The following is a 27,992-nucleotide window of genomic DNA, read 5'->3' on the forward strand; positions in this document are numbered from 1 at the left end:
AGACACAATAACAAGTCGTCATGTTTTCCTCAAAGTGAAGTTTCATTTTCATCACATAGTTTTTCTGCGTCTACGCATCGGTACATTACATACAGCAGGAATGGCGTCTACATTCAGGCCGCGTCGCCGTGTTGGTCCCCAAAATAAACGTCCTCTTCTTATTCTACGGTTTTATTCGTCCACACGACAAACACAGACTCTGGCAGACAGTGCAAATCTAGAACCTCGGTGAAATTGCTACGTAATGATTTCATGTAAATATTCTGCTGTGTACAGTTCGGCGCCGCCCCTTCTGCGACGTGTCTACGAAGAAGCGAGGCCGAGCTGCTTTGCCATATCTCCCTTCTCCTCTCCCACTTCCTGTTTCTTTTCAATAAAAATTGTCGCGACTAAGTCAATTTGGTTTCTGCGTTTTCATCTAGCAAAGTCGTGTTGACATGTTGTGACAGAGTCATCATCTATCCATGCTCCTCCATGTGTGCGCGGTCAGGTCAAGGGGGTAGCAGCAAGAGTAAAGAGGCCCAGTATTCCCAGAAACAACTCGTCTGACGACCGAGGTGTTCCAAGGTCAACTGAGAGACATGATCTCTGCAGCACGTCCTGAGATCCCCCCGGGGCTCCTGCCTTTTGAACCAGCCTCACTATGGAGCCATGCAGGAGGCCAGCACCACTCAACTTCTCATCATGTGGAACAGCTACTATGAGCCTCATGAAATGAAGTCGGAGTCATTATTAAAGTCATTTGTTAATTGTTGTCCAATTAACAAATGAAGAATTAATTATTTTAAAAAATGGTGTCAGAATTGGGTCTATGACATAGGACTGTTCAATAAAATTCTCCACTAAAGATGTTCAACATTTGCACAAAACAAATGCTCCTGCTGACATATCATTTTGAGGCGTCCACTAGGGGGCAGTAGATTAGAAAGCCAAACTTGAAACAGGTCAAACGTCATCCACCTTGATCGCCAAACCCCTCGCCTGACTGCCTCCTCCCACAGGTGGACGTGATGTGAGAACACTGCGGTCCCAAACCGTGCAGTCAACAGTCCACTCTCTGCAGAAATCTACTGCTCGGGGGAGATTTCACGTGTTTGGTGACGAAGCAAACGACAAACAATCAACTGGATTTACATTCAGTGTTCACCTGTCACTCAGGAAGGAGAGGAGGAGACCCACTCGCACGCTGACACACACACACAGACACACACACAGACACACACACACACCTTAAACCTTCATCGTCAGAACTTCCGGTTCAAATAGAAAATAAATAGTTTGTCACAAAATGAGCAAATTTATACAAAAACAAATCAATACAAAACTCATCAGAAAATTTACATGTAACTAACTGTTAAGACAATGTGAGTAAACGTAAGAGTGAGAAGGGGTGGAAGTGGGGGGCACACTTCCCGGCTGACCCCTGAACACACACACACGCACAGATGTTATCCTGAAGGACTGAAAATATTGCTAACATAATTTAACAGTAATTTCCCTTTAAAATCTTTGTCCTCGTCTTCATGATCCACCAAGGAGAAATTAACCTTTGTTTTGTCATGGTAACCATCTGTCCTGGGTTTCTCTCTTATTTTGAAACTCATTGTTTTGGTGTCATATATCGGGGTTAAAAACATATTATTGCAGTTCACCTTAACTTCCTGCATTTGTCGAATTAAATGATCAAATTATTACCGTTGCTAATGTTTCATTTGAAAGAGCTGTATACAAGATGCACCCGAATTTATTTGATTTAATTTTAGTTCCCTTACATTCAACATGTTCCATCTAAAGGCGCCATGTGGAGTGAGTGGAGTGCGACCAATTGGATCTGCAGAGTTATTTGGTGTAGTGCAAAAACATAAAAGTGCAAAAAAGGCAGTGAAGAAGACATGAGTGTTAACAAAAATACCTTGCTCCTCAAAAGCAAAACAGTGCAGCTGACCTGACCTCCACATGGCTGCTAAAATCAGTGGCCACATGTTGGACTGGCATGAGTTTCAAAATAAAAGCCCCGGCCTCCCAGGTGTGCTCCGCCCCTCCTGTCTGCTCTTTAAAGGGGAGTTCTGCTGCGTTATGGCCTTAAACAGACGGAGCTCCCTTTTAATGTTGCTGCTACACAAGTAGTTCTGCCGCCGCACACGGCAGAAACATCCAGAGATACATCGTATGTAGATTTATAATATTTATATTTATAAAAACATCATCATCAGTAGTATTTTAAGTAGGAGTAGTAGTAGAGTAACAAGAAGGATCTGTATTGTACTTTTATATCTTCATCGTCGGTAGCTGAGGGAGTTGAGGCTCCTCCTCAGGCGGAACCCCACAGTTACGCATTTGTGTGTGTGTGTGTGTGTGTGTGTGTGCATGGGAGTGTAGTTGGTTGTTTTATCTCAATAGTTTAGTGCATTCCATTGTTGGTGTGTGAAGTTGTACCTGGATTCTTTGTCTTTAGCTCTGTCTTCTCATATATATATACAGAAATATAGTGTCGGGGAGTGTGTGTGTGTGTGTGTGTGTGTATGTGTGAGCGTGTGTCATTGCTTGCTTTCTTAGCCTACATGTTCCATAGGCATCAGTGATCACAGGATCAATATGACGCTTTGAGTCGACTGACGTCGCTGCTTTGATTCAAGTGGTCATGTGACCTCGTGTTGTGTCACTGACGATTTATTCAGACGCGCTCCTGGAGTCTGACTTCCAGGGCCGTGTTTGTGGTTCAGCCAATGAAAGGTCACAGCTGACGCGCGTCCATTCGGGGAAGCAATTGAAGATCATTGGATTAGAAAATGATATTGGTCCTGTGATCAGCAATCCATCATCAGTGATCCACCAAACTCTTTTCTTGAATCACAGATGTGTAGCTCACAAACTCTGCAATTTAAGAATAAAGTTGTTCCACCTTTGTTTCTCGATATTGCATCCCTCTAACCCCTCATGACCCCCTCAGGTGACCTCTAGGTAGCACTCTGACCCGCAGCGGCGGAGGCTCCGCTAGGTTTGGGTTCGGGCTGGTTGAGGTGGGCGGTCTGGGGGGACGAGGGCGTCGGGGGGTCTCCTCCTCGCTCCTGCAGGTTCCGCTGGTTGCGGGCGGCCTCTGTCAGCATCTGCAGCCAGCGCTCCTGGTGCTCCTCTAGACCTCGCCACAGCTCAGCTCGCTCCCGCTCCCGCTTCATCTCCCTGACAACACCAGGAGGACAGGGGTCGCATGAACCACCGGGCAACCATGGGACCACAAGGCATGAGGTGTTGCCTTCAACGCCATACGTTCATTCTAACCATGAGGCACATCTCATTGTTGCTTTAGCATTGTGAATTATCATGGATCACAATGACCTCAGTGGGACAGCAGGTGACAGCAACAGTCTGGAACTTGCTCACACGACACACACCAAAACAAGAGTGTGCTGAGTGTTAGACACACATGCTTACTTTTGCTTCTCCACTTTGTACGAGGCAGTGAGTTCATCAAACAACTTGCTGTTCATCTCCATGAAGGTTTTCAACACATTGTAGATCAGGGAGACAATCGTCCTGGAGAGAAGAAAGTCATCATCATCGTTGTCATCTTCTTTATCATCCTTATCTTTTTCTGATTCATCATGCTCATCCTCTTTCTTAACACCACCATCATCGTGTGGTTCTTTTTCTTCTTCTGTTCTTCCTCATCATCATGGTGACCTTCATTGCTCTTGGTTTAAAAATCATGTGAATTCTCATCAGATCCAGAGAGTTTAGAGTGGGAAGTGCCATCTAGCAGCCCCTGACAGTCAAGAGTGTCGAGAATGATCAACACCGTCAGCTATCGACAGTGTTGCTGTTTGACACTGTCATGAGCAGTAGATTAACAGGCGACCTGATATCAGTCATTATTAGCATCTGCATTGAAACACGCTATCACCAGGCATACGCTCGTCCTCTATGTCAAGCTCATTCTAACCATCATCTCATGGCATGGACAGAACGTGATGCAGCATTAACTTCATCACCATGAGCATCAGCTAAATGCAAACCCTTCTGCGTCATAAGGTCGTGATGTTCATGCGACTGTGTGTGAGTGTGTGTCTCTCACTGGTTCCAGTGCTCCTTGGAGACTCTGTAGAGTGTGGCAAACACCAGTGGCAGGATCACCTGACAGTTCTCCTCTATCAGGCTGAGGATGTACTCGTTATTCCAGAAGTAGAGCGCTCGCTCTGCCACCTGGTCACACACACACACACACACACACACACACACACACACACACACACACACACATAGACACTTGTCAGCATCACCAGCAACGCGGCACAGTACAGGTGTCATGTGCGCACACACACACCTGGAAGTGAGGACTCGAGATGCAGGCGGCGATCTGCTTGAAGAGCGGTTCCTGGACTCGGATGAACTGGGATGGTTCAATGACGTCCAGGATCTCCTCGATCTCGCCAAGGAACATCACCTGACACACACATCAGATGTTGCTTGGATGAAGACACAGTCAGCTCAGCGTGTGACAACACTGGCACGCGTGCTCACCTCCTTCTGTGTACAGGTTTTGGGCCAGTACTTGAGCAGTCCTCTAATGATCTGCGGAGAGAGAAACGTTTAGTGCTCTGATCTGATCTATCTATCCATCCATCCATCTATCTATGTATGTATTACATCCTACATGACAGGTTATATGAGAGTTGTAAGATTGACCCGTTCAATCAGATCCAGTTTACATTGTAAACCAACTCACATATTCAGTCACTGTGGCGTCTTTCTCCATGAACTGCACCACACAGTAGGCCAGCTGTGGGAGCAGAGATACCGAGTGAGACTTGACACACACATACACACACACCCTGAGGCTGACAAGAGTACAAAAGAGAACTAAACACTTATCCCCCGGGATTAAAATCTGCTAATGTCTGAGCAGAAGTTTTCCAGTGGAAGACGTGTGTCACAACGGTGTGCACGTTTCCTCATCCGCCATTTATTCTGGGTTACAGTGCAGTGGAGCCAATTACAGTGTGTTAGTCCGGAGACATCTTGGGCAGGTTTCAATTCCATCGCACAAAGGCTGGAAACCACTGACTGTTTTTACACACAATGAGACACACAAAGCTGTGAGGCAGTAGTGTGCGAGGAACTTTGTGAGGTTTGAGTCGGCTGATGGGTCTGTGTGCACGCACACATACATACGTGTGTGTGTGTGTCGTCCATTCAAATTAGCAAATTGCCGTAGGGAGAGATCGCCATGGCGACAGAGGCAGTGTATGTTTATCTCGGAAAGAGTGATGTCACTAAAAACATACATGCACATATAGACGCAGAAACACAACAGAGAATTGTTGAACACAGAGTCGGAGGCCTTGGATTTTGTAAAGCGACTCAACTCTGCCCCCCTGTGGTGCATTAGCCACACTGCAAAAGGGGAGAAACTTCCTCCAATATGAATCGATATTGGTGAAACGTAATTGAAACTAAAATAAAAACAAAACTCTCTATAGCAGAGCATTGACCTTTTAATAAAACAAATGCTTCAGTTGTGGGTGATAAGAATCCTAACTAGCAGAATGTTGCCTCTTGTAATCCAGCCAAGGTTTTTCAGTGGTGCCTTTTGGCGATACAAATTTCGCGATTGACTGAGGCGGGTGTGAAATAGGGACTGATTTACCTGTGCGTGGAAGATTGACAGGGACTTGGCGGTGTGCAGTGGGATCAAGACTCGAACCAGGAACTGCTTGTGTTCAGCTTTCAGCGGAAGCGCAAAGCCGTTGATGATGCTGGGGAAACAAGGATGATCAATGAATCAACAACATACCGGATCTGTCGACCTGACCCAACTCATTTGCCCACCAGTGCAAGTGCTGAACTACAGTAGGTTTTTTTTCTATGAAACATCTTCAGATTTTCTTGCTTCTCCTAAATAAGTCAAGGCCATCACCTGCGATTCGCCTCTTCTTCTACAACTGCGCTGGTCCTGGTTGTGTGGGAGGAGCTAAAAATACCTCTGTTACCATCAACATGAATGCAATGCTCTCTCTCCCGCACTGACTCATCCTCACATCCACAACGCTGCAGCCTTTTAACGTGCGGTTGATACAAGATTTGTAAAAGGCCATTCAGTCAAAGCTTTATGACACTGGTAGGCTGGTTTTCTTAGGTGCCACGAATAGCGCAGACAGAGGTTTGAGACACATATGATGGACATACCTTCCCAGGATCTCCAGCAGCTCCGCGACACCGTTGAAATGTTCGGTTTCATAAATGAATCTAAAACAAAGAGCGTGATTTTAGTTTTGATGTATAAATAAACATTTGCGATTTGGTAGGCAATAATCAAGGTGGAGGGGAAAAAGCAAAACAAAACTATGAATAATGTAAATACTTCCAAAAGGGCAACATTGCTAATCTAGTCTATGGATATATGAAGCTTAAGTGAACTACAGAAACAATCGACAAGAGCTACGTACCAAAAAGAACAAACGTAAAATATAAATAACACATCAATTTTTTACCCGTCAATCAGGATTCTTTATTAAGAAAGGATATTTAACATTTTGTTGGAAAGTGGCAAAAATATGACAAACAACAATAAAAATGAATTTCAAATGATGCAAGGCCAACTCATCAGTTAAGTGTGACTTTACGTTTTAAGTATAAGGAGGGATACTGGGCTCAAAATACAAAGGTATCTGACTTACCGCAGGAAGATGTTGTTGATCTGTTTGCGGATGTAGGCTCGCAGCCCCAGAAGTTTCCCATAAACGCGGTGAAGGATGGTCTTCAGGTACTCCCTCTCCCGGGGGTCTTCACTGTCAAACAGTTCCAACAGCTGCCACACAGACGGACAGAAGGATGTGGACCACGTCGGTTTATAGATAATTGTGGATATGATGTTCAACTTACATAGGCATAAGGAATAGTAAGAAATGTAATTAAAAAATGTATTATTTTTTTCCTCTGAAAGTCTGACACTTTCCTAAGATTTGTTTTGCCCCCTAGTGAATAAAACTATTTTTGTTTTATTCTAGAGAAGAGGGCAGAAATATACAGTATGTGATATCAAGAAGAACTTGGCTTCAGAAGGGAAGATGGAGTCAAGGGAGCATCTAGAAGTCGCATGTCAGACTTAGAAAGGATTGAATGAAGGTAAGAAAATAATAACTTTGATTGTCAGGAAAAAAATCAGGGAACTATACTTCTAAACTGTGGAGTAGAGGAGGAAGGGCACTAGGTTTGAGGGAGGCAGGAGACAGGAAGTTTACCTGTAGGACGAATTTCTGGTCAACGTAACGTTTAGCCATCGAAGGCTGGAAGTCCGGACTCTCCAGGAAACGCAGGAAGAATTCGTAAACCAGCTAAAACAAGGAACAGCACGGGGTATCAGAACATCTGAGAGTTAAGGAATCTGAATCCAAAAGTCCAGTTGATACCTGCAGGTGCGGCCAAGAGGCCTCCAACGTTGGCTCATCTTCTTCAGGGTCAAACTCTGGATTTTCGCTGGGCGGAAGGGTCCGGAAGATATTCACTGAGATCTGGAAAACAATGCCGTATCAGTCCAGTGTTTATGTTCAGATGTGCGGATCGTATGTGCGCCAGAAGCATCAAAGGAACAAAGCAGAGGAGTGTTTGGAACAAGTCTTGGGAACATGAGATGGTACAGTGTCAGAAAGGATTCTTCTCTTCCACGCCGGCATTTCAACGTCATGTTTGATGTTATTCATGGATGGGAACAGCTGATGCATCATGAATTCCAACGGTGGTGATTCATTCAACAGACGCCCACAACATCGACGACTAAAGCTAAAATCGTCAGGACACAGTGCGACCCACTTCGGCAGCCCCCCACTCTTTCTCCAGAGAATCAGAAGTTTGGATGGGTGTCATCTCACAGCCGTCCTCTGGTCCTTCATATTTGCCACTGATGGTTAAACAGCCATCCCGCCTCTTTCTCCAATACATATATGCCAGCGAGAGCGATGGAATTCAGACAGTTACTAATGGCGACCCTGAGGTTCTCGCCTCTGAATGTGCCTGCTCTGGTCTCCATGACTCCTTTATCACTGACTTTTTGTGTAGATGGAAATATTTCTGACGCAGATTCTTTTGTTACGTAAATCCGCTATTGAAACGGTGACGCCTGCTCCTTCGCTCTTTCTTACTCTTTATAGCGCACACCATCTGTGCTTCATCACACCTATTTGTTCCTCCTCCTCATCAGTTCTCTTTTCTTGTCACCTTTCATTGTAATCTTTCAGAACTCCTCAGTCTTTCTCCACCATCACCACCACTCATCCTCCTACTTCAGTGATACTGAGATCAATCAAACAGGGGACAAACACTCAAAACACAGCCATGTTGTCAGCCACAACAGAACATCATTTCATCAAGAAAAATTGAAAAGTCATGTTAAACACTGGAATGGAAAGACTGCCATCTAGTGGCAGGAGGCCTTCAGGTTCAACTTCGGCTTCCCTTCACCTTACCAGCTATTTATCCTCTAAATCATCACTCATCGATCATGACCTCACCATACCAACACCAGCCATGTCTTACCTTCCCTCTGTCAGTCCGTTCAGCCATCCATCCACCCATCAGTAAGTCCACTCTTCCTTCCCTCAGCCATCTTCTCCACTACCACCTAACCCTATCCATTATTCATTCTACATCTTCATTCATCGATCCAGTCGATCACTCCCTTCGCTTGTCTCGCTACCAGTTTGAAAAACTCCTCATTAGTCTGAGAGACTCTTTTCTGTTGACCAACATTAATACCGTTTATCATCATCCTTCTCCCCCTCTTCCTCCTCCTCAGAATGCTGCGCCACGCAGCACAGCTCCACCATCCTTGTGTGTATATGCTCATGCTCGTGTGTTTACCATCTTGATGGCCTCTGGGTAGAGAGGTTCAATGAGGACCCCTCTGCTGGTGGCAACACTCTCCACCAGTTCATTGAGAGCTGCACGTTTGATCTCCTTCCCCTTCAGGTCTGCGACACAGTCCAGGAAGTCGAAGAGCACGCAGCACTGCTGCAGCTTCTTGCAGAAGAGGTCATGAAGTTCTGCCACAGGGGCGTCTGGGGGAAACACACAAGAGGGGGACAAATGAGCGATTTGAAGAGGAGACACTTGAGAAGCTTCACAATTATACACTTGAGGATCAACTGACTTCACAAGGAGATACGACGATCAAGGTTCTCATTCAGACTTGGTGACAGGCTCAACTGGTGGTTGACAGCACATCACTGGGAGTAACACTGATATCAGAGTGCAAAAGGTCAGTGAGCACTGAGGGTTTCTGACCAATCGAGAGCCTCAACTATGCACCTTCTTTAAAGCATGACATTTTTCTTTTTTTCATGTTTTTTTTTTTTTTGCAACTGCAACTCAGTTTGTGTTTTAAAGCCATGTTCAGTAAATGAATCACATCATATATCACTACCGCCATTTGTATTTTTTTTAAATGAATAATTTGTATGTAATATTTAATGTATGTTTAAGTTTCAGATCAGAAGAGTTGTGGTGCTCTCCACTCCACACTTTCCCTTTTTATGATGCACTTGCTACATGCGTGTTTTTAGTTGCCGCTTTAATCTTCAAATGAGTGAGGACTGTTTTTCGCCTAAGCACAAGCATTCTTACATCAGCAGATTGCGTGTGTTGTATCGTCATATCCTGATGATTTTATCCTTCATGTGCAATGGGTTGGACAGTACTACACAGTACTCTTTAGTATTGTACTGCTAATTGCAGCAACAATATTTTCTGACCATTTCCTGTGTTTCTACTGAGCTGCGCCCCCGCCTCTCATGTCTGAGCTCCGATTTGGTCAGTTGATCTTGCTGTTTCTCACTGACTGCACAAACAAGTTCACCACGTTCTGTTTCTGAGGAAAGCAAAAGTGTGAAAGTTCTCTCTTATTCTTCCTGAATCCAGAATCAAATTCAGATTTTCCAATCCAATCCAGATCCAATCGTCATGACGATAGTATGAAGTGAGGAAATCATGCAGCATGAAGAGAAAGAACAGAGTGAGAGAGGACCGGCGGTGAGAAAGGAGGAGGAGTAGACTTGCTAGGTCCTGTGATGTGAGTGGGAGATAAAACAAAAGAAGCCAAATGTCTTCAAGTGACAAAATGAAAACATGAAAACAAATACTTGCTTTATCACAGTTTTCTGCATCTTATCTCGGTAAGATGTCATCGCTCAGGTCCCAAGCTGTGCTATCTGATATGCGTGAAACACCATATCATAGCGATCCAGCTTATCTTCTGTCATTAGGGTCTCAGTCCAGTGTTCTCCCAGACATCAAGACCAGACTACTTACAGCACACAGAGAAACACTCGCCATCTGTGTGGACTGGAATCACTCTGGATTATTATGGACACATTTAACAAGGTAAAAACAAAGCAGAAAAAATAGAGCAGTTGAATGCGACAGAATGGAACTCGAGACCTTCGACATATGGGATGAGCACATACGGAATGGAAGGAGCCCCACAGTGGGACTTCCTGCTGGGGTCATAAGATCCAAGGACCAGGCCGGATGGATGAGGACAACAGAGGCTGCAGTGAATTTATCAATCAGTCAATGTTGACATTATTATTCTATTGTACTACATGTTTATATTTTTCCCATGTCTTCCCTTATTTCTTTTCTACTCTGGTGAATTCATTTCACCAAACTTTGTATTTTTGCATTGAAGGCATCCCACCGAACACTCAATGGTTTCTTCTGATGGACTGACAGTGAGGCATTTTGTTTTCAGAATCAGAATAGAATTTATTGCCATGGTCAGTGGGGGTTCCACCAACTAGGAAAGTGCTTCAAAATAAAATAAAATAAAATAAAATAAAATGTGTTTTTTGGCATTATTATCATGACCTGTGATCCACTGATCAGCCATCTCTTTTCTTCCATCCAATTTCCTCTACTGCAGGTTTTGAAAACGTTTGCGTCTGAGCTTTATTTTAAGCATATACTGCTTCAGGGCTTCAGCACACAGGGGGATTGCGGCACATGTTTGCCTGTACCTATGGTAGCAACAAGTCTATCAGTGGAAGAAATGTCCACCACTCGAAATAAATGTATTGACATTTTCTGCAAATGTATCAACTGTATGCCCAAACTGACAACATATTTTCAATGAATGGGGTTATTTGCCATAAATGTGAGTTTTACTGCGTAATAAATACATTCTAATTACATTTGTCATTTGCCTGACTTACATTTCTTTGCATTATATCACAATGCTTGCAATACATCACGTGTATTATGCACATTTCGTCCTATATGTCACAGATAAGTGATAGTTGACAAAAGCACAACAAAGAACAGACCAAAGAGAGACGCCATAGACGACAACTTTAATTATAAAAGGAGCACAAAGATAAATATATAAAGACATAAACAAAACACTTCAAAATCCCATACTTCAGAAGAGATGAACACACACTGTGACAGAACCACAGACCCACACAAGTTGACAAAAAAACCTTACACAAACTGGCGCTCAGAAGCTGACAGAAACAATCAAAGTCAAAGGAAACACACACACGCCAGGCACGTACACGCACGGTACACTCGCACACAGTGTCACCAAAAAAAAAAAACACACCGGCACAGACACACCTAAACACAGGCACACAAGAGCACAGCGCTGCTGGAGTCTAAATTTATCTGCTGAGGAGACAAGTGCATCTCAGGAGGAAACAGGAGGAGAGAGAGGAGCAGGGTTAACAGATGACATCATCCCTCCTCCTCCCAGCGTCATCTCTCCCTCCTCCATCCATCCATCCATCACCCCCATTCCAAAATATAACCTCTTCATCCCCTCCACATCCCTGCATCCCGAGCCCCCCCCCCCTCCCCTCCTCACATCTCTCCCAGGCTTTTTCCCTTGTTAACTGAGCGAGGGAATTCTTTAAATAACGGTGATCCTGTTTGGGACTGAGTGTGACAGAGAGAACAAGGAGGAGGAGGAAGAGGAGGAAGAGGAGGAGGACAGCTTCCATTCTCGCCGCCTCTGCAGCTCATTATTCACAAACGGTGATGCGGAGAGGAGAAGGGATGAGGAGACAGCTCGCAGGAGAGTGAGACAAACAGAGAGTGGAAGAGTGAAGGGGGTTATAAATAGTGGGAGTTGAAATCTGGCTAATCTGGAGCTTAGTCTTGTTAGAAAGTGATTGATGACATCAGCACACTGGCTGTGTTCACATGTGCTCCTCTGATGTAACAAAGCTGAACCGGCCGCATTCCATTCATAAAGTACTCACACAGCAGAGGTCGACCCAAACTGTTGAAAGTACTGCAGCACATGCTGGGATCATGTCAACGTTGCATGGTACATTTCCCTTTTAATTCCAGTTTACATTCCCCTGAGGTTGAATGGAGTCATTTGTTTACCTGAAGGATGAAATGAACATCTTGTCTCGTCTTGGTCAATGAAACTTCAGTCACATTTTATCATAATTTTTAAACCACATTTAGGCTCTGTTTTATTTGTCAACAATTGTGCCTTATATATATGCACTTATCAGCTGATGCACAGCGTTTTTGTTGCGTCACTCGTCGTCTTCCTCTCAAAACAGATACAATACTTCATTAGCGTTTTTGTTGACGACACTAGAAGTAGGGATAGCAGTACTGCTTTGTTCGAGTACTTTGAGGCACCACCATGTCCACTTCATTTATCAAATGATTTCAATTGTTTTTCATACTTATTTTATGCATGCTTTTACAGAGTCATGTATAAACTAGGGATGCACCAATCGATCGGTCACCAATCGTGATCGGTTGATTTCAGCCTGATCGGTGAATACTGATCAGTACCGAACATTGGCTCTGATGAAGCCTCGCAGGTTGTGATGCGTCCGCTACTCCCTACTCGCTGCTCACTGCCCAGCCGCATGTCTGCCGTGAAGGTTCTTTCAATCTGTCACGTAAAGTTGCAGCACATGCACGGGACAATGCTGTTCAGGGAAGCGCCTTCAAATAAAACACGCCATTTAAAGCACCAGCACTTGCCAGAGCACAGAGAGTTTTCCGGGCTCATGAAAGTGAGTGGTTCTTCTGCAGCAGGTTGTTAGCGCAGCTACCACTTATAACAACCGTCGGTCTGAGCGTGACATTCAGAACGCTAAGCTAACTGCCCATGAAATAATTATTAATTTCACCAAGAGATGAGCAGCCAGATGAGCAACATTTCTCAGGTGTCGTTTATGCGGAGACGGAAACGACCGGTTGTGGAGTCGGGTGCAGCGTCAGCCACCTGAATCCACAACATTTCAAAACGTTGAAACCGAGTGGAAACTTTCATAAATGCTTTTTTGTTAAATAAATATTTTTCAGTTGACCTTTGACATTATAGTTGCTGCAAGTTTTTTTTGCTATTTTCTTTTAATTTTATTTTTCTTTTAATTTAATGGTTCATGTTTTCACAAATTGGTCACAGAAGGTCTCATCATGTTGCTTAAAAAGTCATTGTCAATCCATGTGATCGGTGGTGATTGGTACTCCGGCTGATCAGTATCTGTTATCGGCAGCAAAAACCCTAATCCCTAGTATAAAGCACTATACAATGAAGTGTTTACACGTAGACTAGGACAACCATCTGATGGCATTACACAATTGCAGCTGACAAAGACTTACTTGATGTCTGAGCAGCCACACTACAGCCGATGTGTTCTTTTGCTGAAGGGGTTCATACCCAAATAGGTGACATTGAACTGAGTCCAAATTTCACTTCTGGGTCCGCTTGGCTCAGTACGCAAAGCACCACCATTTCATTCCGTAAGTTCGTACTTATTCAATGTAAAGTGACCCAGAAGTCTTCGGTGTTCCGTTCTTCAGGTATTTCCCCAATAATTGGGTGGTCTGATAGTTTCCAGATGAATGTAAATCTATTCATGAGCATCCCTGAGATGTGACACACCCAAAGGGAAGTGTTCACTTGGCTTCATCATTGTGCATTCACAACTGTCAGTAAAATCTGGCCAAGTCAAGCGTAAGAAGCATTAAGCGTGAAGTAATCTTTTATTTTGACGGCGTTACAGACTGACGTGTCACTGCGATAAAAACACAAGAGATTAAGAATTAAAGTAAAAGATTAACTTTAATCTAATTATCAATTGCTCACGCGTTACTTAGAATAGTCAAAAGATTAGCGCTGGCTGTGTGACAGAGATCGCCTCCGTCCTTCCTATTCTTGGCCTCTAGACCATGTTGAGGTCCTCAGGCTCCAGGGACACACAATACAATATTCTGTTTGATGTTTGGACAGATTCTGACGCTAAGAGTTCTATTTCGAACTCTGCACCGAATCATACATTTATTATGTCCAGCGATAATTACATAGCGCTCACACTAAGACAAGAAGCAGAGTTAGAAGCTTCAGAGAGTGGCTTAGAAGAATGAAATCAGAAACAAGGATGTCTGAGGGACGGCTCATGGAGAAAGGGCAGGAGACAGAGTGAGGGAGGTTAGACTCGTGGAGAGGAGAAACAGGGATGTTGGATGAAGAACGGTAGAAATGGATGAACTGGGTGCAAGAAGAAGGGGAAGGCAACCATTGAGGTTTATGGATATGATTGAGGGGGATATGATCAAGATAGGTAGACTTGCTGTGGCAACACCTGATGGGAAATGCCCTCACAAGAAGACGATTATTTCGTACATAGCTATGCTCAAACTATTGCCCCGTTTTCAAATGTATTGGTTTATATCGATTCCCAAAAAAAAATGTAATCACTCAGCATATTGTCTGTAAACTTTATATTTCATGTCAATATTTTAGAACCTTTATTTAACCACTTAAGACCCAAGCTTTTCTAGAGTTTGTAATTTGGGATAGGAATTACTTAGAAGGAGTAATGACTCAACTTTGTCTTGTTAGGAAGGTTAATTTGGCAAAGAAGAATGACCTAGTTCGTGGCAATAGGTATTGCTGTTACAATGCCGTTGTGAATGATAACTGTATTCTATTATAGCTAATATAGGTCAGATTTCCATGTCTTGTGAAGCTGGAGACTCTATTGTCCATACTGCATTTACACTAGATTCATTCTCAGTACTTGAACAGAATGTTCTATCCAGGTCTGTTTTCATTCAGGAGTTGTTGCTGCACACGTCTTGTCTCTTTGTATGTGCCTGTGTTCCTTCCTTCCAGATAGTGCTAGTATGCCACCATTTTAAAAAACCAAGTATCATGGCAGTAAAAGACAAAAATGTCATCTTTGCATGTGTGTACAGGGACCTAAGAAAAACAAGGTCAATGCTATTTTTTCAACAAAAAACATGCATACATGAGAAGGTTGTGAAGGCAGCCAATGTGGTCAGGAAGTGGTCAGAGGACATGAGAAAGGAATAGAAGACGACAAACACTGTAAGACAAACGGTGACACAAAACCATTGGTGTGTAGGTGATGCAGAAATGTTTATGTACATTTTTGAGTAGGTGATAGCTAAAGGGATCGATATGAGGTGATCAATGTAAACAGGGTGTAGCTATAGGTGCGATCAATGTTAGCTGAACACAACATGCAAGGACTATTGCACGAGTGGTTGACACAGGCAGGAAATGACTCTGGTTGATGGTGGCTGATCAATTTAAGGCAAAACTAACCTGAGAGGCTCATGTATTGTCTCCTTGAAGATCAATAAAGAGCAGGATATATCATTTATATAAGCAGGAGGTGACATGAACAGGTTCAACTGTTCTGTCACACTGGGGATCATTGACCAGAAAGGACATTTAATAGTTGGAAATCATCTCCGGGGTGACAATGAAACCACACAAGGTGGTTGGGCATCAGTGACAGTTAACAATGTCTTACACCCACGGCATTCTACAGTGATTGAATTAGGTGCTGGCTCCGACAGTCAGGTGGTTGCTAGAGAGTAGAGTTGCTTCCTCTCTCCGGCCTCGGTCTGACCACTTACTGTCCACTCACTTCCTGTCTGCGCCCTCCCTCGCCTACACTCTGGCAAATGATCTGAGCAAACTAATGCGACTGTAACTGTATATGCGTGCGCCGATGACACCAGGGGAAATAACCCTGGCCCATGTACAGTACCTTGTGGAATTCCAGCAATGTTTAGCAGCACATTCAGGTTGAAATAATCTCATAGCACCATTGACGGTATCCTTCAGAAGAGAAGCTGCTCCTGTCTTTATCGCTTCTGACATAAAAAAATGTCACGTTCGGAAATTACACTGAAGGTTTGAATGTGGTTGAAATGATGATGAAACTGGACTGTGAAGATCTGTGGTGGCAGTAATGCATGTCATGAGTGTCAATCTTTGAATGAAACGGCCAGGTCAGATTCATCCCAGGCACAAGGAACCTCCCAGCAGCCTCAGTAATAGCATTTAGAGCCCGATCGCCTCATTAGCACGCATGACTTCCTGCCTGGACAGTTTACAGTCAGTTTACAGTCTGGCTTTACTGGGTTGAGTGGGACAGATCATTCCAAAAATATCACCTGGCATCAGGGTTGGACGGATGCAAATAGTTCCCTGCTGTTGAATGTTCTCCAGCATACGGCTATGTGAGTGGTGTGTACACGTGCATCGATCTGAGATCTGGATCTGTTTCTGCAGATGAGAAAACTCCAAATGAGATCACTGCTGTGCAGTACTTTGTCCACGACACTGTGGAATGTCGAGTTTATTATCTCGCCTCGCTAACATGGGCAGTACATGACGGGCACATTCCGACATGCCAACTAGGTCGCGACTGCAGCTGAGTACAGCGTCACAAGCAGAACTCAGCGTCGACACTTTCACGAGCTCAGTCACCCACAACTGAGTCATCTTTACTCTCACGTCTAAAAATTCACTGGGATATCATGCAATGTTTAGAAATGCAGTTAAGCAATGCATATTTCATGATTTGATATTCCAACATTTCACATTAGGATTATTATTTTATCATTATTATTGGGAGTCTAATATTGTAATTATATTTACATCTTTTTGTACACCTTTTTGTAAAGCACAACCTCATCCTTGCATCCTTGCAGTGATGCGAATTAGAATCTTTGACAGAGATGCCCAAGAGGTACTGGATATGTGACGTTCAAATGTCTGCCATGGATTATAGCATTACTGTCATGTCAATGTTGGAGGACTGAAATAAAACCTGCTAAACCTACTGCTTCCAAATGGAGTGGAGAAACCACACTAGAGGACCTCACAGAGACCTCACCCTCCTACTCAGGCAATTTGACAAGAGAGAAGAAGACCTGACTGTGATGACATCATCTCACACTGAAGACCTTTGACAGTTCTATCAATATGTTTGCCATATACTCCAGCAATCATAGAACAAGGTCCCAACATCTATTCTAGATCACTCTACTCACAATGAGTACTTATACTCCATGTTCTCGCACAATGTTCTAGTTTTTCCAGATTTTTTTTAGTTCACTGTGCAACTCCCTGTTTAACTTCATTCACTAAAGACGACTGTAAAAACTCTCTTCCCACGCTTCTCCGTGTGTTAGGTGTGATCTAGATTGTTAGGAAGATGAAGCATCACCTGTATGTAAAAGAGCAACGCTCATGTATTTATGAGCAATTTAGTTTGAAAAATAACCTTCCTGATCCGCATCATTTCACCCACTTTGTTTAGAGGTTTCCTAATGTCAGGATGCACAAGACTTGTCATGTAGCCTACACAAAGGCTCACAGGATCGATGGGTTCTCCCCAGCGCTTTAGCAGCACAGGGGCTGGGATTTCACTGCTGCAGTTATCTGCTGTCTCTGACAACACATAGCAAAGTGTGAGTCACAATGTCGCATTGGTAGAACATTAAAGAGTATTGTGAAAGATGTGCAATGCTTTTGTCTTCCCCCCCAAAAAATCCTGGGGAGAACCCTGCAATGCCCTGGACAAAATCCACCAGAACTGGTAGAAATGCTTCTGCACTGTTTTATTTTTACTGAACATAAAGGAAAAGTGTTCTGCCTTGAGTCCCCATGACAAATAAAGTATGTTTTCGAGCAGCTGCCAGGTTCTATCAAGCTCTCTGTATGCAGCAAACATACAGCTGGGCACAGTTTCCCACCACTGACACCATTGTCACTGGCTAGAAGTGCACGAATGATTTTGCCATGTATTAAAAACACAGATCAACTATTTTTGAATAAATAAGACGGCGAACTTTTGTGAGGACACATATGCACTGAGGGAGGAAGATAAAACCTCGACAGAAACATGGCGCTCCTCAGACCAGTTTCTGATGTGGTTTCAGGTTCACATGCTGAAAAAGTGCAGCAATAAATGCCTCACCATGTTGGCACGTGGGTCACTTTGGTTTCTATTAACAGACAGTTTCGTTCAAAGCTACTAGAGTCATAGTTTTAGCAGGTTTCAACGCCACATTGATGAAAGACAGAAGTAAAACGCACCTATGCTTTCCTTCATGCAAGTCTTTGTCTGATGAGACTGGTGTGTTAATAAAAACATCTAACTATATACACAGTATATATTCATAAAAATGAAACACGCTGGACTTCCGGATCTCCATCTCACTTCACCTACTTCTTTTACCGACAGCATTGACACATTGACTGCCACAGTCGTGATGTTTCTTTTATGTGGCTCATCTCACTCTTGGCTTCACCAACCAGAACCTTCAACTCTGGCCGGACTTTTTGCAGTGGGTGCCCTCCAAACTCCCCATGATGCAACCTCTGATCTGAACATTGCAAACATGCAATCTGTGGTTCCCATCTTGGCCTTCGTCACTCAGCGCCCAGGATTTCAAGCACTTGTGAAACGCATCCGTTGTAACCTCTGAACAGAGCAATACTTGAAGATGAATGTTGGATATTGTTTCTGCTTCATGTTGTATTCATAAACTTTGTGTGGTACTATTGCTGGAGGTCAACTTTTATTTACATGCGGAGGATTGGTGACATCGTAAAGTCTGGAGGTGGGTCAGAGTGAATGAAGTGAGCGAGCGTTACCATAGCAACTGGAGTTTTCTAAATCGTCCATAAGCAGTAACGATCGCTCCCAGGACTCAGCAGGATGAAAATATGAGCGCAGGAGTGTTTTCGTCTGCTGCAGGAATGTGACCTTTTGTGAGAAGAGCTGCTGGTGCGGCTACCCATGAGGAGGCTAACTGAGACTTCACCCCCTGGTGAGAGGCAATAATCTCATGTGCTCTTCATTTGGATGATCAAATTATCATGGGAATTAAGCTCATCGCTTCTGGGATCTCTTGTTACAGCATCTTTAACTCTTTATTCTTGCTTATAAAATGAGTCAGTGAGGTGACAACACAAAAGAAACTATAGTCCCCTAACATTGATCCGAGGCAGGATTTACCTCAATATCATAGTTAAACCATCAAAGACCCACAAGCAAGAACATCCAGAAAACTATGTACAATTGTCAGAATATAATTTGAAGGATATTCACAACCCCAGAGAGCCTGAAGTGCTTGACTCCACAAGACAAACAACCACCATCATGAACACTGGCAGATGGTAAGAGTAAACACTGATGGAACATGATGTTTGCTGATGATATAGTGATCTGTGTATAGTGTAGTACAGTACAGATGAAGCTAGAGGTGGAGATATGAGCAGTAGAGAAGAGAGGAGAGGAATGAAGCGCAGAAGGAGGACAACACAATAAATGTGTCTTAAATCCTATAGAGGCAGGAAGACCACTGGAGATGAATCAACAGATGAATCAAAGTATTAGCGTTCAGTCATGCAGAGTGATAGACAGAGATGAAAAGAGGTGAAGAGTAGAGTGCAGGCAGGGTGGAACAAGTGGAGACGACTGTGAGGTGTGATCTTTGACAGAAGAGTGGCAGCTCCAGTGAAAGACAAGCTCTATAGGACAGTAGTGAGACCTGCCATAAGCTACAGATGTTTACAGACAATAGCTCGAGCACAAAGAGAAGAAGGAGAGTTAGAACTGGCGGAGTTAAGGATGCGCCAGTTTTAGGTGTGACACAGAAGGTCAAGATTAGAAACAGAGGAACAGAAGATGGAGTGATGCTTGGAGACAACAAAGTTGGGGAGGTCAAACTCAGATGGTGTGGACACATGAAGTGGAGAAACAGGGAACACGTTGGGTGAAGAATGTTGAACATGGAGGTACCAGGAGAGGAAGACAACTAATAATGTTCATAAAAGATATAAAGGACATGCTGTGGCAACACCTGTCGGGAAATACAAACAGACAAAGCACAAGTGAAGACTGCTGTGGTGGAGGAGCACAACGAATCAGGAGGCATGAAAAGATCTTCAACACATGAAAGAAAACTTTCACAAAACGTTGGCAGCAAAAATATAGAGACTGGCCAAAAACAAAGGAAGGACAATAGAAAGATCACTGAAAACCTTCAGTCACACACATACTGCACTAGAAGGTACTTTTCATGAAGGAAATACTGACTGAAATCACAACTTAAACATCAATAAAACATCTGGTCAAGTAAGTCCTACTGAAAAACCATCAACAGACTGGTAAAAAAGGAAAGTCATTAACACCACAAATGAAACAAGGGTCTGCCTCCAAGGATGAGGCAGGTTGTGGTGATACCAAACCTCTCAGTAGAAACCTGTTGGCCCCACAGGACCATCAAAGACCAGGTCCACAACAGCTTCACAGGAGACCACAATCAGAAATATGTGAAGGATCTTATGATGAGCAGGGCCTCCTAACAAAGTACCATTCAGTACTAACAAGCTGCATTCAAAAATAGCCAAAGAAGGGCAAATCAGAAGTTTTTCTCCTGGGGTGAGGCAGAAGAGAAGGACATCAAGAGGTGCCATTTCAATATTGAACCAGAGTCCCAGAGAGTCGGCTTTATTTTTTTATGCAAGCTTGAGTCAGCGTCTCATCTGGGACCAGGTCTGCCGTCTTCAAAGACTCACGGATATCAGTCGAGATGAAGAGATAGAGCGAGAGCAGTTTTGGAATCAGCACCATCATTCACACTCTTTCATGAGGAAGAAACGTCAAGATTGGAAAAAAAGTGTTGAGTCAACTAAAGACATGCTGGTTTGCACATCACCTTCAGATATGCTTATTGCCCCTAACAGTCCTCCACTTCCCAAAAATGCAACATCAATACTTGGCTGTCCGGTGTTTACTCACTTCCCATCGCACACTGAGCGTGACGACATATCAATACAAACGGGTCAGCATTCTCTTTGTGAAGTATCTTCAGCTCTTCTTTTCCCAACTGTAACAACATCATTATGAAGGCCTTTATCTTCAAGCTTTGCTCACTACGAATGTCAAAGCTTCCTACAAATGACCACTACTCGTGCATAATTAATACTCTTAAAGGAAATAAATTTTTGATATTTAGGCTTGATATTTAATCCAGCCGTGAAGGAGGGCGAGCAGAAGGAGTTTGGAACAGCAGCGAGGATCCCTGGAGGACTGCACGCCCACAAGTCTGTCTACACATGACCTACATTCTGCTTTATACAGACGTCCCCTCCTGCAGGATCTCACTACCACTTACTCCTGAGGACCAGAACGTGCTGCAGTGCTGCTCCAGAACTGCAGCTCATATGTAAATGAGAGGCAATAGCATGAGCAGTAGAAGCAGGCCCATACACCTGCAGCAACTTTGTTTTTCAGAGAGGGTTAGTATGTTTGACTGCATGATGGGATGGGCCTCACGGCCATCACCCGCCTTCAAACCACGCTGGTGAAAACAAGGCGAGGAAACCAAAACTTTAGCAACCAAAGGATGGATAGCAAAAACATACTCTGCTGTACAAACTCTCCACGTGGGGGGAAAAGGCAAACGCTCACCATCTGGATCAGTCAACATCCTCATCCACTCCAACTATCATTGCACATGCTCACAACATCTCGCTCCTTCTAACCAGAACACACTTCTAATGCTGTGTCTATCGTGACTTCCACTTCCTGCTTGCTTTTGCTTTCATTCACTAGAAAATGTTGAGACTTAAAACTGGCTAAAAGGAGGACGAAAAGTCTCCCTGCAGTAAAACGGACTTGAACGTGTGGAGCTAAAAACGTTTAAGCTCTGTCAAGACATGCGGGATCTTCGAGACTTGATGGAACCTTTTATCTTTACCCGAGTGAAACATGATGCAGGGCAAACCCGCTGACGTCACAGATGGAAGAAGAGGATGAGTTGGGGTGCTACTTTAGGAACTGACCTTTGAGCAGGGGCAGTGGGGTCAGCTCCACCTGGGAGCTCTGGTACCGGAACTGCGAGGAGCTGTGGGACCTCCGCTGCCGTGCTCTGCGCATGGACCTGCGCGGGAAACCGTCCACCTTCTCCGCGGACGGGACCGAGAAGCTGGTGGTGGGGGAGGAGGGGCTGGGGGGGAGCTTGGTGGTCTCCATGGCGGACCTGGATCAAGGGCCTGTGCACAGGTGCGCGGAAGGATGGAGTCAAAGAAGATGTAGAGTCAGCCAATCGGGGCGAAGGAGGAGGTAGGAAGCAGATCGGGGTCCAGTCTCGAGGTCGGGTTCTATCGGAGCCGAACTGTGTGCAGCATCATCGTGGTCGTCCTCAGAACCGGATGTGTATCATCTCTGCTCAGACAGGCGCGTCTCCTCACACACAAACCCGATCAGCGCGGTGCATCTACCCGAGCCGGAGCCGGTGTCTGCTCAGTTTCCGGGACTGGATCTGGTTCTCGCGGCGGGTGGTGATGTCAGGGGACTGTGGGTCGGGGCCCACCTCAGCTGCAGCATCCCTCTGGTCCTCCACTCGGGTCCGCGGGCTCCTCTGCTCGGCTCCTCTCCAATGGCCGCTGCGTGTTTTGCTGATGAGCTGTCGGTGATGCTGCGCCCTCAGTCTCCTCCCGCTGCTCCTCCGTCCTCCGAGCGGATCTGGGCGGACACTAGTGGCCACTCGCCGCGCGCTCAGGTGCACCTCCACCCGTTACCAACGGAACATCACGGAAGCTGCGCGCCAGAGTTACACAATAGAGGCCGAGGTTCTGTCACACTGACGCGGTTCTCTTCAGTTCTCCGCTCGGTTCCCGTTATCCTGCTCGTCCTACAGCTTCATCCAGCTGCGTCAAGTCCATCGTGTTTAAGCACAGAGAAACCGGAAGTGGGGCATTCGAGTTTTCATAATACAACAAGCGAAGGAAACGTTGAGCTCAGGTGACGACTTGGAGCTTTCAACATTCATAAATAGTATGTAGTGCCAAGAAGGTCCACGGAGTGATCACAATAAAACTAGCTAACGCTATCTACTTTAAAGTTTAATAGATTGACCCTTTACCCTGCCACTTCCTCCAGCTACAGGTCGATTTAGGTTCAGCTTCTCTACCTGGTCTTACCTACTACCTGTCTATGGTGGTTCTGGACCCTTGATCCAAGATATGAAACAGAAGTAAACAAAAAAAATCTCCATTCTTAATTCCATAATAACCAAGCAAACTGTGACTTTAAACCTGAGACAAGCACCAAATGAGTGTGGTTCATAAGCGGAATGTTAGAAACGTACCAGGTAAAAGGACATGTGGAAGACGACCAGTGAGTCCCATGGATGCAGTGACTGAGGACATGAAGGAAGTTAAGGTGCAGGAGGCGGACATGCTGTGGCAACCTGTGAACAATTGTGTAAGTTTATAGCAGTTACAAAAGATGCGGTGGCCACAGGAAAAGAACTATTGCTTACTATAAAAGAATTAGCAATAGATTTTAATTCAATTTTGTATTTTAGGCCACATTTCTGAACATTAATATGTATTTACAGAATCATTTTAATGAAGCACAGTACTTTGTGGAAACATTGTGGAATCTGACTAAAAAAAATAAAAATCTCCAGCTTTTATTCTGAAAAACTGAGTGCGGATGCTCTTCAGCCTCTGATTGCAACAACTGCGCCTTCCTCTGCTGAAGGTGGTGCAAGGAGAGGAGGGGGAGACTGCGGTGACGCGATACAAGATTGTATTTATTTATTTATTTCTCTTTATGTTTTCTTCCATGTTCACGTGTGACGTCACCCCCCTCCTCGGCGGCTCCAACTCCAGATAAACATGGCTGATTCCCCTCCTCCTTCTCCCCTGCCCCTGTCATCCTGTTCACCTGCTCCAGTTGTCCTTTGACTTCCGTCCAGGATCTTTCAGTATCATGAGGAGTGGTGCTGACACTTACTGTAGCGATGAGATCACATGCAGTAAGTAGCGATTGGTTTCATTGTAAAAGTAGGAATGTGATAGCATTAAAGTGGCCACATCAGATACCTGGACTTCATTAGATATGCATTCTTATTTCTTATCTCTTGTATTTGTTAATAGACAGAAGAAAAGAACAAAGGGTCATAGGTTTGTTCATTTAGATTTATTTTACAAAACAAGTTAGACAGTCGTTTAATTCATGAGTGTGTACAGTGATGCCCATTTTCATCTGTGACCCTGTTTGCCTGTGATAATACACGTGTTGTTGGAGCTGAATCCGCCACCATAAGCAGCCAGCAGTTATCATCGCCTGTCAGCAAGGAGCCCCCACCTCATGGGACAAGTGAATGGAAGTGAATGGCGTTACCTTCGGAAGGTCCCTGAACACCACTAAAATCACAGTACTTCTCAGTGAGCCGCGGTCCAGCCAAACTTGAATGTTTCCATTCATCTGTATTTGAGTTTCTAGTCGAGGCAATGTTTCGACACCACAGAAGGCTGAATGCTTTCTCATCACAACAAATTAAATAAAACACAATTAAATAAATCTGCAGTAATCTGGAGAGAGAAATTAGTACAGTCAAACACAGACATGTCATAACCTCGGTTGCCTCAGCTCTGTCTTGTATATTGGATCAAGCTTTGGGTTTACGCGATGATGACACCAGTATTTTGGCTAAATGTAGTGAAGTTGTTATTTTTGAGTGTTTAAATGATGAACATTTTCATTCATTAGTTTTCAGCCATGTGAGCTTGGGAGAACAAAAACCCCGGCGCTTTGAGGACCAAGTTAAAGACGCCCGAGCTACGCCAAAGATGACGCAAGCTGCGGAATGCAAGGGAGGAGTTTGCTTGATTTGAACTGTCTCATCTTAGGCAGAATATATCAGTAAACTTTAATAAATCCAATTTACTAAATCCCAATTTATTTGATTTGTGGATTTCTTAAGGTTACATTTTCTCAGCTGAATTTGAATGCCATGTCAGCGACCTCACATGACTTTAAACACTTTAAATTCAGATATAAAAAAATGACTTTGAATTTTGAAAAAAATACATGGATAAAGAGGTATTTCTTCTCAAAAAGTTTTTATAATTGGCGTCAGTAGTTTTATTTCTTGTACTGTTTCTGCAACAGAAAATAAATATGTGGAGAGAGGAACTTACATTAGAACACTACATTAGATAGGAAGTGCAGCCTACATCCACGGAGCAAGGTTGGATCCTCAGGCTACTGAGGTTGAGCCTCTGAAGAAGACAGTTGAGGAGACGGGGCCTGTGTGGGACAGGAGAGGGCTTGCAGAGGCTGAGTGGGTGCAGGGATGCTGGGTTCAGGGTTGAAAGGTTGAGTTTTGGTCAGAAGGGACTCTGAGGACTGTCGGTGGTCGATTGGAAAGCTAGTGAGCAGATCAGTCGAAGGCCTGTACTGAGTATTTAAGGGCTGTTGTGTGCAACAATGAGTTGACAGCATGGAGTTTGGCGACGAGGCCTGTGTTGTGAATAATGTGGACAGGAAGCTGAAGGTTGAATTGTTGCCTTCAGTCAGTGAAAAAGGTCCAGACAGCTCAGTAGTGAAACTCCTGTGTGATCCACCCTCAGAATCAAAAAATGGTAGTCCACTATCCCGAGGAAGTTTGTCAAAGCCCAACAGATGTTCATTAGCAATGTCGCACAGATCCAAGGGAAGCCCAGTTTCCTGGCTGGAGCTGGAGGCGTCTTGCAGTGAAGGGCTGTCGTTGGGGATGGAGGCAGGAGGTGCCGGCCTTTCAGGTGTTTGGACCCTGTGACCGAAGTGAAGGGCGGCAGACTCAGACTCGCGGAGGTAACAGAAAGGTTCATGGTTCTTCAGCATTGTCTCATAAGCTTGAACGTCTTTTTTTAACTGTCCTATCTCCTTCAGAAGGGTGGCGTTCGAACGTTCCAGTTGTTGCATCTCCTGGAGGGAATAAAAACAGTGTCTTCAAGCTCCAATGTATATATACATAGTATTTTCTTAGCACTACCTTACTTAACTAATTCTGGACTGAAACTCTCATCACATTCCATCCTTGAATGTTGCCTCTTTTAAATAACTGAAAGGGAATATTTTATCAGCAGGAGCATGGACAGCAGACACAGATGTTAAAGATGACCAAATGAATTAGGTCACAGAGTTCATGTACTGCACTAACCATAAAACTCTAAATGGTGAATGTGGGTTTCAATTGTTAAAAAAATGTTACAAAAAGAGATCATGAAGGGGAGATATGGAAGCGATATGGAAAGAAAAAAGAGACCAGGAAAGGAGAGGTAAAGGAGAGTCATTCAGTGTAGGAGCGCCACCGTTACAGCCCAAAGTGTTAACCGTGTATTTAGTTGTGGGTGTAACAAGAATTCGACAGAGGGCGCCAGGGGGAGGGTCAGTGGGAGGGCTCTAGTCCTTCAGCGAAAGCATGGAGTTTACAAGAAACAGCCAAGGGCACCGGTCTGTTTGCACAACACCAAAATGAAAGCACGCATACACGCGCACACGCACTCATACACACCTCGTGGAGCTCATCTGCTATTTCTGTTTGTTTCTTGCGACTTTTTCTTGCAGCGTATCTGTTCTTCAATCGTCTTGTCATCCCCCCTTGGCTTCTGTCTGGTTTGTCTGCCTCCTACAATAAACAGAGTCATAATAATAATAATAATAATAATAATAATAATAATAATAATAATAATAATAATGATAATGATAAAGATTGTAAAAAAAACACATTAAAAGGAGTAAAAATATTAATATAAAATATTCTTTCCATTTATATATATTATTTTATTTGTGACGCGTATCACATATCGTTCACGAATCAAAATTGACTTCTCGATTATTCAGTGACTATTCAGTTATCGACAGCTTTGGGTTTGCTTTTTTTCCAGTATATCACACAACCGTATGGCTGCCGACAGTGGTCGCGTGTAGTTTTGGGAGACTCACCAGGGCGCTTCGGCTCTCCTTCCCCGAGACTGGGCTGCTGCGGTCCTGCCGGGCGACCGTGGACAGTGGCGACATGTGAACCTCATCAGCGGGGGTCTGCTGCAGCCTCACTGGCGAGAGAGTGATCCCGACACGAGAATGAGATATTCATCGACCGTCCGCTGGTGCCGACCTGCCGTCACTGAGTTCAGTGTCAGTGTGATGATGCTACACTTTCGCTTTCTGCAGCCCTTCGTGTGAGTTCCCCACGGCCCACTTGGCCAAAGAGAAATAAGAACGTCACCACCAGCGCGGGGCTGATCTTCCGAGTAACCAAACAACTTTGGCATTTCGTTATATCTCGGAGGTGACGCTCAAAGTCACGGAGGTTTCTAGGCAAAATATTTAAACATTGGGGTTTCGAGAGTGATGGACGTTGACCGGATGTCGTTGAAACAATTTAGTAAGTTCCAAAATTCTTTGGGCTGAACTAATAATTTACAGGGAAAAAAACAGAATCCAAGCGGAAAAAGAATGTGGCTGATTGTTTTTGTTTGATGCTTATTAAAAAAAAGTAAAGAGAAGGAAACCGTTTAGAAGACGGATATACAGTATAGTGTTCATGTGTACATAATTGTGTACCTGCCGCAATCATACAAAAATACACTCACTTGCCCTTTTCGTGCTTTGGATGTTAATGCATTATTTTTTATTCAAATCTGGTTATTGAAGTTCTTTATTTGCGTCAGCTGACCGCGCCCCTCAATTGTTTGACCGAAATGTCTTTAAACCAATCAGCACATACTACTGAAAGCTCCCACCAATCACGTTAAGAGGCGGGGCTAAAACCTGACGGTCACTTCCGGATGTGCCATGCTCAAATAAGCGGATGCATATTTCTGTCACAACTGTTTAAAAATTGTGAAATAA

General features: G+C 44.1%; 2 protein-coding genes and 1 long non-coding RNA gene across 5 annotated transcripts; 1 reads left to right on the top strand and 2 right to left on the bottom strand.

Moving 5' to 3' along the window:
* ppp2r5b (protein phosphatase 2, regulatory subunit B', beta) lies at positions 1 to 23,048 on the bottom strand. The gene is made up of 13 exons (XM_053858487.1): positions 22,145 to 23,048; positions 8,854 to 9,050; positions 7,407 to 7,508; positions 7,239 to 7,331; positions 6,675 to 6,805; positions 6,184 to 6,243; positions 5,645 to 5,753; positions 4,724 to 4,777; positions 4,519 to 4,569; positions 4,322 to 4,441; positions 4,073 to 4,200; positions 3,433 to 3,534; positions 1 to 3,180 (listed from the first exon to the last, which is right to left on the bottom strand). The coding sequence occupies exons 1-13, from the start codon at positions 22,332 to 22,334 to the stop codon at positions 2,958 to 2,960; spliced, it is 1,560 nt and encodes a 519-aa protein (XP_053714462.1). The 5' UTR covers positions 22,335 to 23,048; the 3' UTR covers positions 1 to 2,957.
* On the top strand, positions 22,272 to 25,036 carry LOC128755278 (uncharacterized). Of its 2 annotated transcripts, none has more exons than XR_008414106.1 (3): positions 22,272 to 22,424; positions 23,981 to 24,126; positions 24,864 to 25,036. It is a non-coding gene; the product is annotated as an uncharacterized LOC128755278 (long non-coding RNA). The 2 variants fall into 2 exon arrangements; XR_008414107.1 differs by lacking the exon at positions 22,272 to 22,424 and adding an exon at positions 23,251 to 23,567.
* Positions 24,296 to 27,352, bottom strand: batf2 (basic leucine zipper ATF-like transcription factor 2). Of its 2 annotated transcripts, XM_053858488.1 has the most exons (3): positions 27,084 to 27,347; positions 26,653 to 26,766; positions 24,296 to 26,063 (listed from the first exon to the last, which is right to left on the bottom strand). In XM_053858488.1, exons 1-3 carry the CDS (start codon positions 27,156 to 27,158, stop codon positions 25,359 to 25,361), a joined length of 894 nt encoding a protein of 297 aa, XP_053714463.1. In that variant the 5' UTR covers positions 27,159 to 27,347; the 3' UTR covers positions 24,296 to 25,358. The 2 variants fall into 2 exon arrangements, with proteins under 2 accessions (XP_053714463.1, XP_053714464.1); XM_053858489.1 differs by lacking the exon at positions 26,653 to 26,766 and having other exon boundaries at positions 27,084 to 27,352.
* Between the last annotated feature and the right edge of the window lie 640 nt (positions 27,353 to 27,992).

This window comes from Synchiropus splendidus, chromosome 3 (assembly GCF_027744825.2).
Source record: "Synchiropus splendidus isolate RoL2022-P1 chromosome 3, RoL_Sspl_1.0, whole genome shotgun sequence".
In the NCBI taxonomy this organism is placed as follows: domain Eukaryota; kingdom Metazoa; phylum Chordata; class Actinopteri; order Syngnathiformes; family Callionymidae; genus Synchiropus; species Synchiropus splendidus.

Bases quoted from the DNA above. Each gene is read 5' to 3' on its own strand.
- batf2 (XM_053858488.1), bottom strand. From the start codon at position 27,158: ATGTCGCCACTGTCCACGGTCGCCCGGCAGGACCGCAGCAGCCCAGTC. The intron at 26,767-27,083 runs GTGAGTCTCCCA...TGTTTATTGTAG, and splicing joins AGGAGAGCCGAAGCGCCCTG to GAGGCAGACAAACCAGACAG. The intron at 26,064-26,652 runs GTGTGTATGAGT...TATTCCCTCCAG, and splicing joins TAGCAGATGAGCTCCACGAG to GAGATGCAACAACTGGAACG.
- ppp2r5b (XM_053858487.1), bottom strand. From the start codon at position 22,334: ATGGAGACCACCAAGCTCCCCCCCAGCCCCTCCTCCCCCACCACCAGC. The intron at 4,442-4,518 runs GTGAGCACGCGT...TGTGTGTGTCAG, and splicing joins AAACCTGTACACAGAAGGAG to GTGATGTTCCTTGGCGAGAT. The intron at 4,201-4,321 runs GTGTGTGTGTGC...GTGTGTGACCAG, and splicing joins TCTCGAGTCCTCACTTCCAG to GTGGCAGAGCGAGCGCTCTA.